At 42.2% G+C, this 19,637-nt stretch overlaps 1 protein-coding gene across 1 annotated transcript in view; it reads right to left on the bottom strand.

Moving 5' to 3' along the window:
• Positions 1–43: 43 nt before the first annotated feature.
• Positions 44–19,637, bottom strand: part of LOC135083239 (homer protein homolog 2) — a 47,504-nt gene continuing 27,910 nt past the window's right edge. Inside the window, exons 8-17 of the mRNA XM_063977978.1 lie at positions 9,733–9,899; positions 7,500–7,615; positions 1,839–1,955; positions 1,595–1,648; positions 1,450–1,503; positions 880–987; positions 758–811; positions 636–689; positions 366–404; positions 44–208 (exon numbers count right to left, since the gene is read on the bottom strand). Of these exons, the coding sequence (XP_063834048.1) occupies positions 44–208; positions 366–404; positions 636–689; positions 758–811; positions 880–987; positions 1,450–1,503; positions 1,595–1,648; positions 1,839–1,955; positions 7,500–7,615; positions 9,733–9,899 (928 nt within the window). The remainder of the gene's footprint in view (positions 209–365; positions 405–635; positions 690–757; positions 812–879; positions 988–1,449; positions 1,504–1,594; positions 1,649–1,838; positions 1,956–7,499; positions 7,616–9,732; positions 9,900–19,637) is intronic.

Below are 19,637 nucleotides of genomic sequence, written 5' to 3'. Positions count from 1 at the left end.
CCGTTTTGGGCTGAATGCTAACTCCAGCGGTCTCCGGGCCAGTTTAGACTCTATTCCCTGTGCAATAAGGTCGGTTTCCGCAGTGACTCACCAGCTCCTCTAGTTGCCTGGCCAGCTGGTCGTTGAGCGCCTGTATGACCTGCCTCTGTCCGTCTTGGGCTGCAAGCACAAACTCCAACCAGCTCCGGGGCAGTTTAGACACTATCCCCTGTGCAATAAAGTCGGTTTCCGCAGTCACTCACCAGCTCCTTGCGCCTGTATGACCTGCCTCTGGCCGTGTTGGCCTGAATGCTAACTCCAGCCGTCTCCGAGCCAGTTTAGACTCTATTCCTTGTGCAATAAGGTCGGTTTCCGCAGTGACTCACCAGCTCCTCTAGTTGCCTGGCCAGCTGGTCGTTGAGCGCCTATATGACCAGCCTCTGGCAGTCTTGGCCTCAATGCTAACTCCAGCCGGCTCCGGGCCAGTTTAGACACTATTCCCTGTGCAATAAGGTCGGTTTCCGCAGTCACTCACCAGCTCCTTGCGCCTGTATGACCTGCCTCTAGCCGTCTTGGACTGATTGCTAACTCCAACCGGCTCCGAGCCAGTTTACTCTATTCCTTGTGCAATAAGGTCAGTTTCCGCAGTAACTCACCAGCTCCTCTAGTAACCTAGCCAGCTGGTCGATGAGCGCCTGTATGACCTGCCTCTGGCAGTCTACGGGCCAGTTAAGACTCTATTCCCTGTGCAATAAGGTCGGTTTCCGCAGTAACTCACCAGCTCCTCTAGTTGCCTGGCCAGCTGGTCGTTGAGCGCCTGTATGACCTGCCTCTGGCAGTCTACGGGCCAGTTAAGACTCTATTCCCTGTGCAATAAGGTCGGTTTCCGCAGTGACTCACCAGCTCCTCTAGTTGCCTGGCCAGCTGGTCGATGAGCGCCTGTATGACCTGCCTCTGTCCGTCTTGGGCTGAATGCTGACTCCAGCCGGCTCCGGGCCAGTTTAGACTCTATTCCCTGTGCAATAAGGTCGGTTTCCGCAGTGACTCACCAGCTCCTCTAGTTGCCTGGCCAGCTGGTCGATGAGCGCCTGTATGACCTGCCTCTACCCGTCTTGGACTGAATGCTGACTCCAGCCGGCTCCGGGCCAGTTTAGACTCTATTCCCTGTGCAATAAGGTCGGTTTCCGCAGTGACTCACCAGCTCCTCTAGTTGCCTGGCCAGCTGGTCGATGAGCGCCTGTATGACCTGCCTCTGGCCGTCTTGGGCTGAATGCTAACTCCAGCCGACTCCGGGCCAGTTTAGACTCTATTCCTTGTGCAATAAAGTCGGTTTCCGCAGTCACTCACCAGCTCCTTGCGCCTGTATGACCTGCCTCTGGCCGTCTTGGACTGATTGCTAACTCCAGCCGGCTCCGGGCCAGTTTAGACTCTATTCCCTGTGCAATAAGGTCGGTTTCCGCAGTGACTCACCAGCTCCTCTAGTTGCCTGGCCAGCTGGTCGATGAGCGCCTGTATGACCTGCCTCTGTCCGTCTTGGACTGCAAACTCCAGCCTTCTTCAAACCAATTTAGACACTATTCCTTGTTCAATAAGGTCGGTTTCCGCAGTAACTCACCAGCTCCTCTAGTTGCCTGGCCAGCTGGTCGATGAGCGCCTGTATGACCTGCCTCTGGCAGTCTACGGGCCAGTTAAGACTCTATTCCCTGTGCAATAAGGTCGGTTTCCGCAGTACTTACCAGCTCCTTGCGCCTGTATGACCTGCCTCTGTCCGTCTTGGACTGAATGCTAACTCCAGCCGGCTCCGGGCCAGTTTCGACTCTATTCCCTGTGCAATAAGGTCAGTTTCCGCAGTAACTCACCAGCTCCTCTAGTTGCCTGGCCAGCTGGTCGTTGAGCGCCTGTATGACCTGCCTCTGTCCGTCTTGGGCTGCAAGCGCTAACTCCAGCTGGCTTTGGGCTAATTTAGCCTCTGCGTCCTACAAAACAGAATATAAATACAGGGTGGCCAAAACAGTGAGGTCTAAAAGAAAAATTTAGATTCCTTACATCAAGGTGTACCTAAATCACCCCCATTATGTATCATACGATTGTGCTTAGTTTAGGAGATAGAGTTAATTTTGTGATATTTTAAAATTTGATGACCTAGGAGGCTTTAAACATTTTTATCTTTTTTTTGGGTTGACTTTTTTCAAATTTCTTTTTTTCGACAGATTCGTTATTAATTGAAGATGTTTGAAAAAAATAATCATCTTCCTATCTTTGATTCAAGATACAAAAGTTTTGCTAGAAACATTAAAATTATGCTTTTATCAGAACACTATCAAATTTTCAACTTAAAAGTTTAAGTAAAAAAAAGAACTTCCATAGATCCAAAACCATTTTAAAAACTGCGCCGTTTCCTGAACATTCATAATAACACAAAAAACATGTACTTAATGGGCTACTATTTCCTGTAATCGGTCCACTTAAGTGGTAAGTCGGTGATTCCGTCACATGTTTTTGACTTTCTTAGAGTGAATTAATATTGGGAATCCTCTAAGTTTACATTACGTAGAACTGATTTAGAGCAGTAACTGGACAGAACATGTTTTTATTCTCAACGAGGAAGCTCTTGTCCTTCATCACACCTGGTGGAAACTGATGATTAGGCTGAAGGTGGAAGGGAACTTCAACTACAAAGGAACTATGGCTTCCTACCTCCAAATTCCGGAACACATTGTTATTTTAAGTAAGTTTTAATGAACATAAACCAAATATCCCTCCTTCTTCTTCTCACTGTAGTAGGTATTTCAAGGGTAATAGTAAAATGTAACAACCGCCTCTGTCTTCAAGTGGTAAGAGGTAAGCATCAGAGGTCCCGGGTTTGATTCCCAGTGGAGGTGAAATTTTCTGCTCGGTTTGGTTGGTGGTAGGGTTTGATCTAAGTCTTCCTAGCTAAAAACTCTATTTTCCTAAGTCTGTCACTATACAATAATGTTAATAGCATTACTGTATTCCGGCATTTGGAGGTAGGAAGCCATAGTTCCTCTGTAGTTAAAGTTACTTTCCACCTTCAGTCTAATCATCAGTTTCCACCAGGTGTGATGAAGGGCAAGAGCTTCCTCGTTGAGAATAAAAACATGTTCTGTCCAGTTACTGCTCTAAATCTGTTCTACGTAATGTAAACTTAGAGGATTCCCAATATTAATTCGCTCTAAGAAAGTCAAAAACATGTAACGGAATCTCCGACTTACCACTTTAGTGGACCGATTACAGGAAATAGTGGCCCATTAAGTACAAGTTTTTTTGTATTAATATGAATGTTCAGGAAACTGCCCATTTTTTCAAATGGTTTTGGACCTATGGAAGCTATTTTTTTTACTTAAACTTTTAAGTTGAAAATTTGATAGTGTTCTGATAAAAGCATAATTTTAATGTTTCTAGCAAAACTTTTGTATCTTGAATCAAAGATAGGAAGATGATTATTTTTTTCAAACATCTGCAATTAATAACAAATGTGTCGAAAAAAAGAAATCTGAGAAAAGTCACCCCAAAAAAAAGATAAAAATGTTTAAAGCCTACTAGGTCATCAAATTTTAAAATATCACAAAATTAACTCTATCTCCTAAACTAAGCACAATCGTACTATACACATGGGGGTGATTTAGATACACCTTGATGTAAGGAATCTAAATTTTTCTTTTAGACCTCACTGTTTTGGCCACCCTGTATTTTAATAAATAAAAAACTAGTGCCTATAAAATTTATAACATTATAATAGTAAAAGACCTAGATATTACAAGTACACAATTTAAATTAATTCCAAAAAAACGTTATCATCATCATCATCATTTCAGCCATAGGACGTCCACTGCTGAACATAGGCCTCCTCCAATGCTTTCCACGTTGATCGATTGGTAGCGGCCTGCGTCCAGCGCTTCCCTGCTACCTTTACGATGTCGTCGGTCCACCTTGTAGGTGGACGTCACACGCTGCGTTTTACGGTACGCGGCCTCGTAAAACGTAATAGATGAAGCCAAAAGAATATGTGAACTGAAATTATGGAGTAGAGAGTTGATCGCCTCTTAGTAATAAAATGAAAGACTATTCAATTTTGGAAAAGATTTGGCACCTATGACAGAAAAAAGTATAAGGGGTCCTGTAGGATATTTTGGAATGAGAAGCGGGTAGGATACTTGGGTAGGAGGGCTCAGCATTTGGCGTCTCGGTTCTTCAATTATTTCACTTCACAATTTTATTCACTCAGCACTTTCACATTTCGTTTTAGCGCGCGAGATACATATTTAAATAGGTAGGTATATTGAGAGAGATTCGTTACTTTATTTTATTTGAGCCGTGTGATTGGCGAAGCGTCGCGGCAAGAGGAGATATACGTTTAGCGGAAGGTTGAAGGGTTAGGGAAAAAACGAGTTTTTTGTCCAAGTGATAAAATAAAATGTTAATGAATATGGAATCTTAATGACATGTTTAATTTTAAATTAAAAATGTTTGTTACGTAATTTGCATGCTATTTCTAAAAGGCTACACGCGAGAACATTGTAAAAACCATCATCTTCATACCACATTTGATGTAAAAATAGATTTCTTATTCATGCCTTATCCGGGAAAAACTTATTTAGGCCGAGATGCAATCTTTATTTTAACCATGACTAGCCATAACCGGTGTTTTTTTATGGTGTTTGAGAGACTTTTGACGTTTGTTAAAGTAAGATCGTGCAACCCTCTTGGGGAAAGCCTATCAATTGTAACGTAAATAAATAAATAAATACCTTTTGACATTTTACACTGCTGCATTCTACACCCTAGACAAGTTGAACTTTTTGATCGAATCGAAAATCGAATTCGTCAAAACTCCATACAAAAAAAGGCCTTTCGACAACTTTTCGACTGGTAAGTACGCAATTATAATGACTGTGTACTTTATCTAGACTCACTTTAGTCTCTCTATTTTCTCTATTTTGCAACAACATATAAATTGTAATGTGACATTTATTTATTTATTTATTTATATTAGGAAGACCAGGGTTTACATAATTGATTATTTTACAGTTAATAACACTTGATAACCACTTATAGGTCCCCACAGATAGAATTGTGGTGGATATTTAAAGAAATTATAAAAACAGATAAAATTTATACGATACACGATACACCTAATGTTGTAACAAAGAGATAGCAATTTTACCATATTAGAGTTCCCGTTACCTCATATTTATAATAAACAACATGATAAAAAAAAAAAACTTACATGATAGGCTTGAAAAAACGCTCGCTCAGCAGCCGCCTAAGCGCTGGTATGCTAGTATAGAATAAATCAATATCTAGTTCCTTACTCAGTCTGTTAAATCTGTCGCCAGCACGCCATATAAAGCTATTCTGTCTATAGTTAGTGGTCGCCTTCGGAAGAAAAATAAGTGGATTAAATCTCATGGGCCTTAGAGGCGCCCTCAGAGATATTTTGGCTAGTAGGTGTGGGCACTCAATTACACCTGTGGCAATCTTTTGCAAATATGTGACGTCCGCTATCTCGCGCCTCAGTTCCAAAGGAAGAAGGTGGTGTTTTCTGCAGAGGGGTAGGTATTCTGAGGAATTATAAGATTCTTTCATGCGAAAGCAGAGAAATTTCACAAACTTCCTCTGAATACTCTCCAGTCGAGATATGTACACCTGATATCTAGGGTTCCAAACCTGTGACGCATATTCTAAGTGGCTACGGACAAAGGTGCAGTACAAAATCTTCAGTGTTTTAACCTTAGTAAAGCCAACAGAGCTACGCATCACAAATCCGAGGGCCTGACAGGCTTTGGTTGCGATATTATCGATATGAGAGTCAAATAATAGCTTCATGTCATGCGTTACACCGAGATCTTTAATACTGGTTTTGCGTTCAAGTGAAGTCCCTTTGAGTGTATATGTGGACAAATGAATGGCTTGTTTACGGGAAAAAGTGACCGCAAAACATTTAGAGGGATTAAGATCAAGTTGGTTGCAAAAGCAGTAATATTCCAAGCGCAACAGATCGGCCTGGAGAGCATCAGCATCTTCTTTTGACGAAATTGTAGTAAAAATTTTCATATCGTCAGCGAAGCAAAGAAGACGAGATGAGTGGAGGCACGAGTTTATGTCATTTACGAAGATTAAAAATAATAAAGGGCCCAGTAGCGATCCTTGGGGCACACCACTGGGTATGGGCACCCAACTGGACATATAGTTGCTGACTACCACAGCCTGAGTACGATTTGAGATATATGAGGTTAACCACCTGAGTAAATCACCTCTAATGCCGATTTTTTGTAATTTAGATAAAAGGATACCGTGGTTTATACGATCAAAACATTTGCTGTAATCTGTATATATGACATCGATCTGTTTCCCGTTGTCCATTGCCTCGGTAATATAGTCATTAAGAACGACCAAATTCGATACTGTCGATCGTCCCCTCAGAAAGCCGTGTTGATAATCACTAAATGCGGTCTTAAGTGAAGCATAGATTTGGTCGTACACTATTTTTTCAAATACCTTTGAAATTATACAGAGTTTAGAGATCGGCCTGTAATTTAAGACGTCAACCTTGGACCCCTTTTTATGAACTGGTGTGATGAAAGCTGATTTCCAAATCCCAGGCACTGAGCACTCGAGGAGAGATTTTTGAAAGAGGAGACAAATTGGTAAAGATAATGCCTCGGCACAGTTAATTAAGATCGGTGCGGACAGAAGATCAGGGCCAGCCGATTTGGAGGGATCCAGTTTTGAGAGTAGCTTCTGAACTACGGTTTGGTCGATCTCTATTGAGGAGACATCGCACGCACTACCGCCAGATAGGTCATTTGGGGACATTACATGTTGGTCTAGCGGTGACAAAGGAATGTTGGGGTCTAAAAAAGTAGATTTGAAATAATCCGAGAATGCATTACAGATATTTTCACCTGTGTCGACCATGGCATCCTCATACTTCATGCTGCTGGGCATGGAGTTACAGTTGCGGCGCGACTTAATGTAAGACCAAAAATGTTTGGGATTGGTTCTAATAGAATCTTCTACAGATGAAATGTAATTATTATAACAAAGCGATTCGATGGTTTTTACTCTTTTACATAATACTTTATAGGATTCAAGGTCGCATCTGTTTTTATAAATTTTGTATTTATGTTGATACTTGCGCTTTTCTTTAATGGCTTTAATTAGTGATGGGGAGTACCATTTAGGGTTTGAGTTGCTATGGACCAACTTGTGAGGGATATATTTATCCCGTAGGGCATTTAGAATCGAGTAAAAAGAACTAACTGCACTCTCAAGCGACACATCCAGAAACTTACCAGACCAATCAATGCCAGATATCTCCTCATTCATGGAATCATAATCAGCGACATGCAATAAACGTTTTGAATTTGAATTTGAATAACCAAGCAAAGCTTGTACTATGGGTACTAGACAACGGACATAAACACAAAATAAAGATAACATAAAATAAGAAACATAAGAGCGCGATAGTATTAGTAAGACAAAGACAACTGACATACCTGCTCGCTCTTGCGCGACTTGGTGATCTGCGCGAGTTCCTCATTCTTCTGTGCGAGTTCGGCTTCCAGTTGCGCCACGCGCTGTCGTAGTTGCTCGACTTCGTTGGCCTCCGCGCCTGGAAGCAACGTGTTTGTGAGTTATAGTTATGGTATACAACGCCATCTGTTAGCTGTCATCATCATCATCTCAGCCACATGACGTCAATGATTTCCGCATCGCCCGGTTGGAAGCGGCCTGCATCCAGCGCCTTACCAGGCCTGTTCATCTCCGCGAGTTTATATCGAAAACAAAACACGCACGATGGCCCACCTACAGGATACTATTCGACAAGGCCTCACATACGAGCGAACATTGACTCAAGCACGCGTATTCTTGTGTATGATGGAAGAAAATTAAGAAAATGGTGTACTTAATACTGTGCAGTATTTAACTGCCTAAATAATAATAAAAACACAGAATGTACTTTTTTTAGTTGCCTCAAGACACTGAGAGGTAAATAAGTAGTTAATATTATTCATGATAATTCATGCTAAATCATTTTCCGCAGTTTGGCACCTCACGTCACATCATTTTACTGAAGTCAGCCCTATAGCTTCGGCGCAGTGCCGATCACTGACGTTTGTCAACAAAATGGTGCTTGACTCTTGAGACAGGCTAAATTACACCATATTGTTAATGACATTGAGCATACATTTTTTTAAATACCTTCGCGAAGTAAAACTTCTGTACGTAGTACTTATTATTATTCTGTGGTTATAGTTATGGTATACAACGCCATCTGTTAGCTATCATCATCATCATCATTTCAGCCACATGACGTCAATAATTTCCGCATCGCCCGGTTGGAAGCGGCCTGCATCCAGCGCCTTACCAGGCCTGTTCATCTCCGCGAGTTTACATCGAAAACAAAACACGCACGATGGCCCACCTACAGGATACTATTCGACAAGGCCTCACATACGAGCGAACATTGACTCAAGCACGCGTATTCTTGTGTATGATGGAAGAAAATTAAGAAAATGGTGTACTTAATACTGTGCAGTATTTAACTGCCTAAATAATAATAAAAACACAGAATGTACTTTTTTTAGTTGCCTCAAGACACTGAGAGGTAAATAAGTAGTTAATATTATTCATGATAATTCATGCTAAATCATTTTCCGCAGTTTGGCACCTCACGTCACATCATTTTACTGAAGTCAGCCCTATAGCTTCGGCGCAGTGCCGATCACTGACGTTTGTCAACAAAATGGTGCTTGACTCTTGAGACAGGCTAAATTACACCATATTGTTAATGACATTGAGCATACATTTTTTTAAATACCTTCGCGAAGTAAAACTTCTGTACGTAGTACTTATTATTATTCTGTGGTTATAGTTATGGTATACAACGCCATCTGTTAGCTGTCATCATCATCATCATCATCTCAGCCACATGACGTCAATGATTTCCGCATCGCCCGGTTGGAAGCGGCCTGCATCCAGCGCCTTACTGCTATCTTTATGGCAAAGGCTATCCTCGGCGTTTCTTTACGAGATCGAATCAGAAATGAGATCCGTAAACGAACTAAATTCGCTGACATAGCCCGACAGATTGGCGAGCTGAAGTGGCAATGAGAACAACGGTTTTTGTGAGTTATTGTTATGGTATACAGCGCCATCTGTTAGCTGGTTTGATGACTACCGTTAGCCTCAGCAGTATTTTGCGTGTAACGTTTTGAATTCGAATTGAGTTTTCCACTTGTCAACTATTGAAGTGATCTCTTACAGCGCGAATGTAACTGCGAATATCGTCATATCTTGTCATCACTAAGAACTAAGTGTCTTTTTTCGAATAGCGTCTAGAATGAGCAACTTCTTTTCTAACTTTGACGAGCTAGTTTTTCATTTTGAAACGTTGCAGCATGATTTATATTGCGAGCAACGCCATCTCTTATCACCACACAGAACTACGTGCTCACCCCACATAAAAGTAGAGCTACTTTCCCGCTCGTCGTTTGCAATTGATCTTTTGCCGCACGAAACCAACACCGTCTATTTTCACTACGCAGAACCACGTTACCTTCGTACCTTTTCCAGCATATTGCCTGGCGCGAGCCACCTCCTCCCTGTATTAATGAAGCTGCCTCTTCCACTCATCAACGTTGGCGGTGCTCTCTTGCAAGACGGCTGTCAGTCGCAGGTTATTGCTAAAGACAACGCCATCTGTTATCATTACTCAGAACTACGTACCTTTCCCAGCATAGTGCCTGGCGCGAGCCACCTCCTCCCTGTATTGGTGGAGCTGCCTCTTCCATTCATCAACGTTGGCCGTGCTCTCTTGCAAGGCGGCTGTCAGTCGCAGGTTGTTGCTCTTCAGGGTTGCCAATTCCACCTCCCACTTCTTGGCGTTGGCTGAGCTGTGGGTAAGAAAGAGAGATGAGTTAGCGAGTTTAAATATTACGACATGGTGTGTTATTAGTGGAAAGAAATGTCAAATGTGTGCGTTGCAATATTGCAATGTGCAAGCAAACATTCTAGATTGGGTTTGATGAAAAGGCACTTTGTGAAAGAAAAACCGGATAAATTCGTACCGCAGATTTGCCACAAGTCGTCAAACTGAACATAATGGCATCGTACTATGTACTTTTACTTTAAAGGTGCTTTATTGCAACAAAATGTAGTCTGATGTGATGTCGCCTTTACATGAAGATAACGAAGATAATATCTAACTGGCAACTGATTCTGTTCTTTTCATATTTTCCATATTCAAAAGACACAAAACCACGCTTTAGAAGAGAGAAGAAAGTGAAAATAATGAAATCTGATTGGTTATTCAAAACACTTCTCTGCTCTGCTTTGGTGGAAGCCAGGCCTTAGCGTTTTAAATCATAGATAAGTTTTTGCCTTTTTTTTGGAATAGGAAACTTTTCGCTTACTTAGTAACGAATAACGATAGTTGTTTGTTAATCCTATATCCGGACGATGATCGATTTGACGAATCACGTTATTAATCATCAGCACCGCCCAAATCGGATACAATCAACGTGGAACGTCCGTCTATCGTCGGGTGGTCGCACGCAACGTTGCTTTCGATCGTAAATCCGACCGTGCCGCGTTTTTATGCGCTGTGATAATTATTGTGGAAACTATACTTGGAGATTAGCACATAAATGAGGAACACATTTGATTTCAATTGATCTTAACTAGGAATGGCAGTGATGATGTACGGAAATAAGGCCCTATAACTATACATTATGTGTCTCTATTACAAGTGAAAACAAGAGAGATATATCAGGAATACGGAATTTTCATTGAAGTTTTCTGTGACGAAACTGCTCGATATGATTCAGAGCTTTACTTCAGAAAGTCTGACCAGGGTATTGACAAGTCGCACATTAACGAAAGAACGTTCTATTCAATATTGAATGTTTAGCCTATATTCTTCCAAAGATGTTCTGTCAGTAAAAGAGAGCATTTTACGCAGGTTTCTATGAAACGTGTTTTCCACTTTTCCAGCAAAATGCATATCTGATGATCTCAAATCAAATAAAGATCGAAAGATCTATTGAAAATTATGTCCATTTCTTAACAAGCCCCATTTTAGCTGCTTCATAAAGTGAATCAGATCGGCCTGACTCGTTCGTTCGTTCGTTCGTTTCAGCCGAAAGACGTCCACTGCTGGACAAAGGCCTCCCCCAAGGATTTCCACAAAGACCGGTCCTGCGCCGCTTGCATCCAGGTACTTCCCGCGACCTTTACCAGATCGTCGGTCCACCTAGTGGGAGGCCTGCCCACGCTACGTCTTCCAGCTCGTGGTCGCCACTCAAGAACTTTCCTGCCCCAGCGGCCATCAGCTCTTCGAGCTATGTGCCCCGCCCACTGCCACTTGATTTTAGCGATTCTGCGGGCTATGTCAGTCACTCTGGTTCTCCTACGGATCTCCTCATTTCTGATTCGATCACGCAGGGAAACTCCGAGCATAGCACGCTCCATCGCTCTTTGGGTGACCTTGAGCCTTCTTATGAGGCCCATAGTAAGCGACCACGTCTCAGAGCCATACACCATCACTGGCAACACACACTGGTCAAATACTTTTGTCTTGAGACACTGCGGTATTTCGGACGTGAGAATTTCGCGAAGCTTCCCGAACGCTGCCCAGCCGAGTTGGATTCGACGATTAACCTCTTTCTCGAAGTTGGACCTACCTAACTGGACTGTTTGTCCCAGGTATACATAATTGTCAACAAGTTCGAGTGTAGTGTCTCCAACCTTCAGAGGAGTGGGTACAACACGGGCATTTGACATAATTTTTGTCTTGTCCATGTTCATTTTAAGACCCACTTGTTGAGAGGCTCTACTGAGGCCATCGAGCATTGTGTTTAGGTCCTCCACGGTCTCAGCCATGACTACGATATCGTCCGCGAAACGAAGGTGTGTGATATACTCGCCGTTGATATTTATGCCGAATCCGCTCCAGTCCAGAAGCTTGAAAACATCTTCCAGGGCGGTGGTGAACAGTTTCGGAGATATGACATCTCCCTGTCTCACCCCTCGCTGCAACTGGATAGGTTTCGAGTTCTGATCCTGGAGGCGGACCGACATTGTGGCGTTTTCGTACAAGCCCTTCAGCGCTTCGATGTATCTATAGTCAATTTGGCACCGTTGGAGAGACTGTAGCACTGCCCAGGTCTCGATCGAGTCGAAGGCTTTTTCATAGTCCACAAACGCCAGACAAAGTGGCTGATTATACTCCTCGGTCTTCTGTATAATCTGCCGTAGCGTATGTATGTGGTCTATGGTACTAAAGCCTTTTCGGAAACCGGCTTGTTCGGGAGGCTGGAAGTCGTCGAGCCTGCGTGCGAGACGATTCGTGATGACTCTCGAAAACAGCTTGTAGACATGGCTCAGAAGTGAGATGGGTCTATAATTTTTCAACAAGGTTTTGTCGCCTTTTTTGAAAAAAAGTATCACCACACTTCTGTGCCATGCCGTAGGCGTTTTTCCCTCAAGTATGACGGAATCGAACAGCCTCTGAAGAGCCTTTAGTACCGGCGTTCCGCCTGCTTTCAGAAGCTCAGCCGTGATTCCATCATCACCCGGTGCCTTGTTGTTTTTCAGCTGTTTGAGAGCCATTCTAATCTCGTACAGGCTGACGTCCGGGATATCTTCGGTGTAGTGTCGGGTCAGTCTAGCTCTTGGGTCTTCGGCTAGATTTGTGACAGGTGTACGTACACTCGTGTATAATTGTCCGTAGAACTTCTCAACCTCTTCCAATAACTCAGGCCCCGACGAGATGTCTCTGCCATCCTCGGTCTTCAGCTTGGTCAGTTGACTTTGGCCAACAGACAGATCCCTAGCGAACACTTTAGAGCCTTTGTTACGCTCAATCGCCTCTTTAATACGATCTGTATTAAATTGGCGTAGATCGCGAGTCAAAGACTTGGAGATCTGTCTGTTAAGACGCCGATACTGAGCAGCATCTTCAGAGGACTGCAGAACCAAGTTTCGTCTCTCTTCCATAAGTTTATTGGTGAGGTCAGAGATCTTTTTGGTTCCTTTTGGACGACGGGTTTTAAAGAACTTAGACCCAGTCGTTTGGACAATTTCCACGAACCTGTCATTGTATTCGTCCACATTTTCGCAGTCTCCTAGGCATTCGAAACGATTTTGCAACTCGAGCTGAAAGCTTTCGGGGTTTTGGAGTTGGATGGGCGCTGGGCGGAGCGTAGACTTCATCAGTCGACGCCTCTCGAGCTTGGGTCTGATATTCAATGTGCCTCTTACCATTCGGTGATCGCTTCCTGTTTTGACCGAGTTGATCACAGAGACATCATTGAATATATGCTTCTTCGTCGACAAGATGAAGTCGATCTCATTTTTTATAGCGCCATTGGGATGCAGCCATGTCCACTTTCGCTGTTTTGGCTTCCTGAAGAAGGAGTTCATCATAAAGAGGCCCTCCCTCTCCATAAAGCCAGCCAGCAGTTGGCCACGTGCGTTCCTCTCTCCATACCCAAATTGCCCCACTTTCAGCTCATTATCGCTTCGTCTACCCAGCTTCGCGTTGAAGTCCCCCATCACAACGGTAAAATGGGACCGGGAGCTATGTATGGCTCTGGAAATATCCTCATACATAGTCTCCACTTCGTCGTCGGGGTGTTCCGTGGTCGGTGCGTATACCTGTATGACCTTCAGCGAATACCGTTTGGTGATTCTGAGTATAAGGTACGCTACCCTCGCCGAAACACTCTCGATCTGGACCACGTTGTTGACAAGGGACTTGTGGACGATAAACCCGACACCACCCTGGGACTGCTGGTCGCCCTCCCGGAAGTAGAGCAGGTTTCCGGATTTCAGGATTATGGTGTCCTCCCCCTCTCTTCGGACTTCGCATAATCCTACGATATCCCACCGCAACCTGCTCAGTTCTTCCTCGAGTTCGGCGAGCCTCACGTCAGTCCGCAGCGTGCGAGTGTTAAATGTTGCCAGGGCCAGAGGTCGTCGGGGTTGGTAGCCTGTCGGTACCCGGTGATTCTTAGCACCCCTCGCCCCACCGTTACCGTGACCGCTACCGTGGCCCGGGATAGTGGGGCCGCCGGGGACTAGGGGCCGTGTTTTTTTGTTCCTCTCCATGGGGGGGATTTGCCTTAATCGCCACGCTTGGCAGGCGGGTTGGCGATCGCAGTTTTTTATAAGGTTTCGCACGCAGACGCTGCTGCCCGTCCGGTGCTGCAGGGATTTTGTCGCCTCTTACGACACGCCTCCTGTTGGCGGTGGGGAAGAGTATTCTTTATGGCCGTCCCCGCACGGCACGGCCTGACTATCTACAACAGATCCATCACCACGCACCAGTTGCAAGACTTGGCAAGGCATATGCAATATAAAAGCATTACAGAATCTGCGCGTTAAAACAAATTGATATGTGCACGTAATAAAACTGTTACGATCGGGCTGATGGAATCGAAATCTGTATCTGTATGCGAATTAAATTGAAGTAAGAGTTAACACACGCGTTTAAAGATAAAGGTCCATGAAAACCATGGCATGATAATAGGTACCTATTATAAAAAGGAATTAAATCAATTAAAAAGCTTCAATTTTCAGTAATAAGCGCACGCGCACTTATCTGTCTTTCTAACTGGCCAACGAGAACAGCCATCTAAATAAATTTTGAAATACACCCCGGTATAGGTTTGAACTGACATAGACCTGGTCTGATGATGGAAAATCTATTTTCAGTGGCATTCTGGCGCTCTCTGATCGATCTGATCTGATTCTTTGGGGGTCGCTAGCATGAAAGGATCTTCTAATCTGCATTTACCACTACTATTTTGTATCTTTTCCTTCCATCTCCTATTACAAGGTACCCACAGAAAACCAGTGTCTTGGCACTTGGCAGTAACATGTCAACTGTCTAGATGATTTTGCATTTTTTTTCTCCATTGTTTTGATGTTTTGTATTATTTAGTTGTCAAATAAATATTTTTTCTTTGTTTCTTCTTCTTCATTTATTTCTTTTCGTGATTTCTGAAGGAGTCCTGCACCAGCATTACTAACTACATCTTTAGATCTGCCATTTAGGTTTGGTTATCGTTTGTAAGGGCCCTCGCCCACGGCGACAGCATCGCTACTAACGCGCGTTAGTCGCATTTGCAACGCACTACAGAAGCGATATTAACGCGCTACAGCAGCGCGTCAGCATCGCTACAAAAAGCCGCCGTGGGCGATGGCCTTAAAACTACAGTACACGCGCCCCTTTTTTTACACCAATACACGCGCGGCCTACTCTGGTAAGCCAATTTAAAATCACTGTAAATCAGTTTGTAAGCAATTTATGAATAAAATTACTGTGTAAATGATTAAAGTGTTTATTAAAGTTATTTTATAATCAAAGTTTCTTTAACCAAAATTGCAGTCTGAGATCCATGTTAGCAAAAAATAATTTACTGAAAAAATATGATTTGTTTTTTATCTTTCATAGTATTCAAGACTTTCTTCTGCCTGGTACATGGGGTAAATCCATTTTTTGGAAGTTTCCCATAATTTTTTTGTCGAGTGATTTCGGGCTTTTGAGTAGATCCGCAGTTTTGACAGCCAATTTTAGAAAAGTGCGCAGACGCTAGGACCCAAGCTTTTCTGGCTTATTGACAAATTTAGTAAATGAGGCTTTCCTGGAATGCCAGCTCTCTGGCGCAAGTTTTTAAAAAGTTATAGCGTTAAATGTTACCCTCGTCTACTATAGTAGGCCGCGCGTGTACTCTAGTGTTAAGTCAGATATGATGAAATCAATTGAAACAGTCTTGCACCAATATTACTAAATCTGAGGCGTCTAACCAGGGGGTTGGGTGATGGAACAGCCTCAACATTCACTTTTCAATCAAAGTAAGTGGCTGTTCTCCATCACTGTGGCTGATACACACTAATGACGCCGTGAGATATGGCGGTCATTTTCCGGACGAGGCAATCGGCGTGAAGATTTAAACCGTTTCCCTGTGGGCTGCCCCACTTAGCGGATTATGTAAGGCAGGGCTGGCGGTGGGTAGTTGCTTACTTTGTTGCTAAATGGAGTTACGGTACGAGATACGATAGTTTGGCGGACTTCCTAATAGGATTCAAATTCAATTGAGTCATTTTACGTTTAATCATTAAATGGTAAACTAAACACCATCAAGAAATGGACATTGACAATTTTGTGACCCGTCGAATGCACTTACAGGTCAAACGTTGTCCTTAACACTATAATGTAAGGTCCTGTAAGGTTTAAACAGCTGAATTAATGATTTTAATTCACAGTTCATTAGAAAGAAAAATGTTTTTTAATGGCTCAAAATTAGTATGTCAGAGGAGTTCCTTTTTATTCTTGTATCAATCGCCGAATTCCACACTCGCTTTTGGATATTTATTCTACTTTCAAGTCACAAAAACATATTCTGTAAAAGAGATATGAAAGAAAAACACATGTGTGTTACATACAATACCCGTTTTACGTTTCAATTCATGTGCCATATCCCACACGCCCCCGATACAAAAAAGTATACCCCACACGTATAGGGGTTACAGAGAAGCGGCAAAACAATATCCCTCGTATCACAACCGCCCAACTTCGAAAACAAACATGTTGATAAAAGCCTTTGTTTTGCTTTGTGGACGACAAAGCAAAAATGCGTCCTTGTCAGTTGTGACACGCGTACTTATTAACTTGGTTTCGTACGTGACTCCGCTCGCGTGGACGAAAAAATATTGGATCAGTAAATGAAAAAATAAGTCATAAATGAAATTATTATATCCATGACAGTATGTTGCGGCGCTTCTTCTCAGCACTTGCCTAATGTTGGTCTCGAAGCGCTGCTAGGGCAACAATATTATGACATGTAAAGGCTCCTAACAGCAAAACTTTAAGTATTTTTTGACCATTTGTAAGCACTATTTAATAGTCTATCTATACAAATAACGAAATCTGACTTAATATTTTTTTAAACCATGGAAAAGGCCAATGCTACTTTATAACGAGAAAAACTTGAAGATAGAGAAATAGGGGATGAAACTTTACGAGCAAATCGACGGAGAATTATTTAGTAGACATGCTGAAATTTACGCAGATGTGAGCAGCGAGCAAAAACTATTAAATTATGTTTAAACGAATTTACTTTTCATGTTAATGGTTTTAAATGGGAGCCGACATCCGACAAGTAACAACAGGGTGTCTGTTAAATTCAAAAATATGAATTTATAAATATTAACATAATAATGCACAAATTAAGTGAATGTTAATTGTTTACTAGAAGTTATAAATAGTAGATTGTTGCAAATAATTACAATGGTTACAATGTGTTTTACGATAGACGGTAGTCACAGTAGAGGCGGGTGCAGCAATATCAAGTTGCAAGTTCCAACCGAAGACTTTATAGGATTCGTCAAATTAATATTTCATATGTGACGTAATTTATACGTATAAAGAGATGGAGAATTTTTTTATGAAACATCGCCGCGATACCATCAGAAGATTAACTTCATGCTAGGACTGAGTCCACTTCTTCTCAGCACCTGCAGATATACTTCCCGAAACTGGTGGTAGACCCGTGTTAACTACATCACAAAACTGGGAGTTCTACAAAGCCACACCCCTATCGCGGCACACTGACTCTACTAAAGATGAAAAGGGGATCCTTTTGGATCAAAAACTGTCTTTTATTTTGAGCACGGGACTATTCCCACCTCTCGTACCCACCGCTGCAACTCTTGTGTAGCCAAGAACTGGAGCTCGACCGCCACTAAAACCCAACAAGTTGAAGTTTGTCCCGGACTCCCGGGGGACAGTTAAACAGGACCCGCAACGAAATTAATCAGAAGAACATAATAGGAGTTATATTTTGAGCTGTTAAAAATTCTTCTATGATGTAGGCGCATTCAAAAGTGTCTTTACTGCAGCTACTTGTACAATGTTTACGATCGTCTGTAGCGCACAACGTATTGACACAATAATTGCCCAACAATTATGCAACGCACACCGTTCATTAAGTACCTGCTGCGCACGCGACTATCGCACGCCGATGTTCCAGAATATAGTGTGGCTAATGTCAATCATTATGGTTTTACCAGGCCTGTTCATCTCCGCGAGTTTACATCGAAAACAAAACACGCACGATTGCCCCCTACAAGAGTACTATTCGACAAGGCCTCACATACGAGCGAGCATTGACTCACGCACGCGTATTCTTGTGTATGATGGAAAAAAATAAAGAAAATGGTGTACTAAATACTGTGCAGTATTTAACTGCCTAAATAATAATAAAAACACAGAATGTACTTTTTTAAGTTGCCTGAAGACACTGAGAGGTAAATAAGTAGTTAATATTATTCATGATAATTCATGCTAAATCATGTATTTCCTCCGCCATTTTCTGCAAATTGGCACCTCACGTCACATCATTTTACCGAAGTCAGCCCTATAGCTTCGGCGCAGTACCGATCACTGACGTTTGTCAACAAAACTTCTGACAAACTTGCTTGACTCTTGAGACAAGCTAAATTACACCATATTGTTAATGACATTGAGCATACATTTTTTTAAATACCTTCGCGAAGTAAAACTTCTGTACGTAGTACTTATTATTATTCTGTGGTTTTACTTTCTTTTGTGGTGTGATCTAGGGTCATAGTAAACATGCCGATTTTAACGATTTTGCGCATACGTCGTTGGTGCTGCGTCACGACACGACGACTGTGTATTCGATAGCAATATAGATATCGCCATTTCGCTGATTCGCGATTTAGTTTTTCGCTATCAGATCGTTACTTCGTAAAAAAAGAAATTTCGCGCTTCTTATGCATTTGCCACTTGGCTGTTTGTGTCAAAGAAAAACACTAAAGTAATATGTTTTCGTGTAAAGTATAATAGTATTTCAAGGTTGGAGAAAAAATGCCATAGAGCACTAAATATACCCGCAAACCTTTTTTCGATCCACTTACCATATCTATTAACAATACTCGTAATACAATTATTGTGAGAATTTTGGTAAATTAACTGGCGTAACATGAATAATTAAACAATAGTTTAAGATTGGATAGTTTTTTAAGAGTGTGCTTGCACTGAAGGTTTGGTTAATTTAATATCAATCTATGTAGAATCAAACGCTCTAGAAAAAAAAAATTTATACGAAACCGAATCGGTTGGCGTCAAAAAGCTTTTAAACAAGCTTTGTAAAAAAAAAACATTTTATTTTTAATTACTAAGAGCGGTGAAAATTATTTCAAGACCGTTTATTTGTAGTTTGTTAGCTTTCCTGATCCTATTTTAATGGGAAACCACAAACCCATTACCAATGGTAACAGCTGGTGATAACCGCAGTATGCACGGGGTAACGGACTATCACAAGCTGTGAGATGCAATTATGGACACAATAATTTTATGTAGATATGACAGAATTATCAATGAAACTAAACTGTGACATCGTATTATCATGTGACAGATGCTACTTTGAACTAAATTAATTGAATTTGTATCCACATAATTTTAATTCATTCATATCACTCCCACAATGTTTTCCACATTGGCTGTCCTATGTCTGAAATGATTTAGCCCACCCCAAAGAGCAAAAATAATATTCTTACAAGTCACACGTCCGTTTACGACTACAAAGCCAATGGTCACCGGC

This window comes from Ostrinia nubilalis, chromosome 23 (assembly GCF_963855985.1).
Source record: "Ostrinia nubilalis chromosome 23, ilOstNubi1.1, whole genome shotgun sequence".
Taxonomy (NCBI): domain Eukaryota; kingdom Metazoa; phylum Arthropoda; class Insecta; order Lepidoptera; family Crambidae; genus Ostrinia; species Ostrinia nubilalis.
This window is presented reverse-complemented; position numbering and strand designations above follow the sequence as displayed.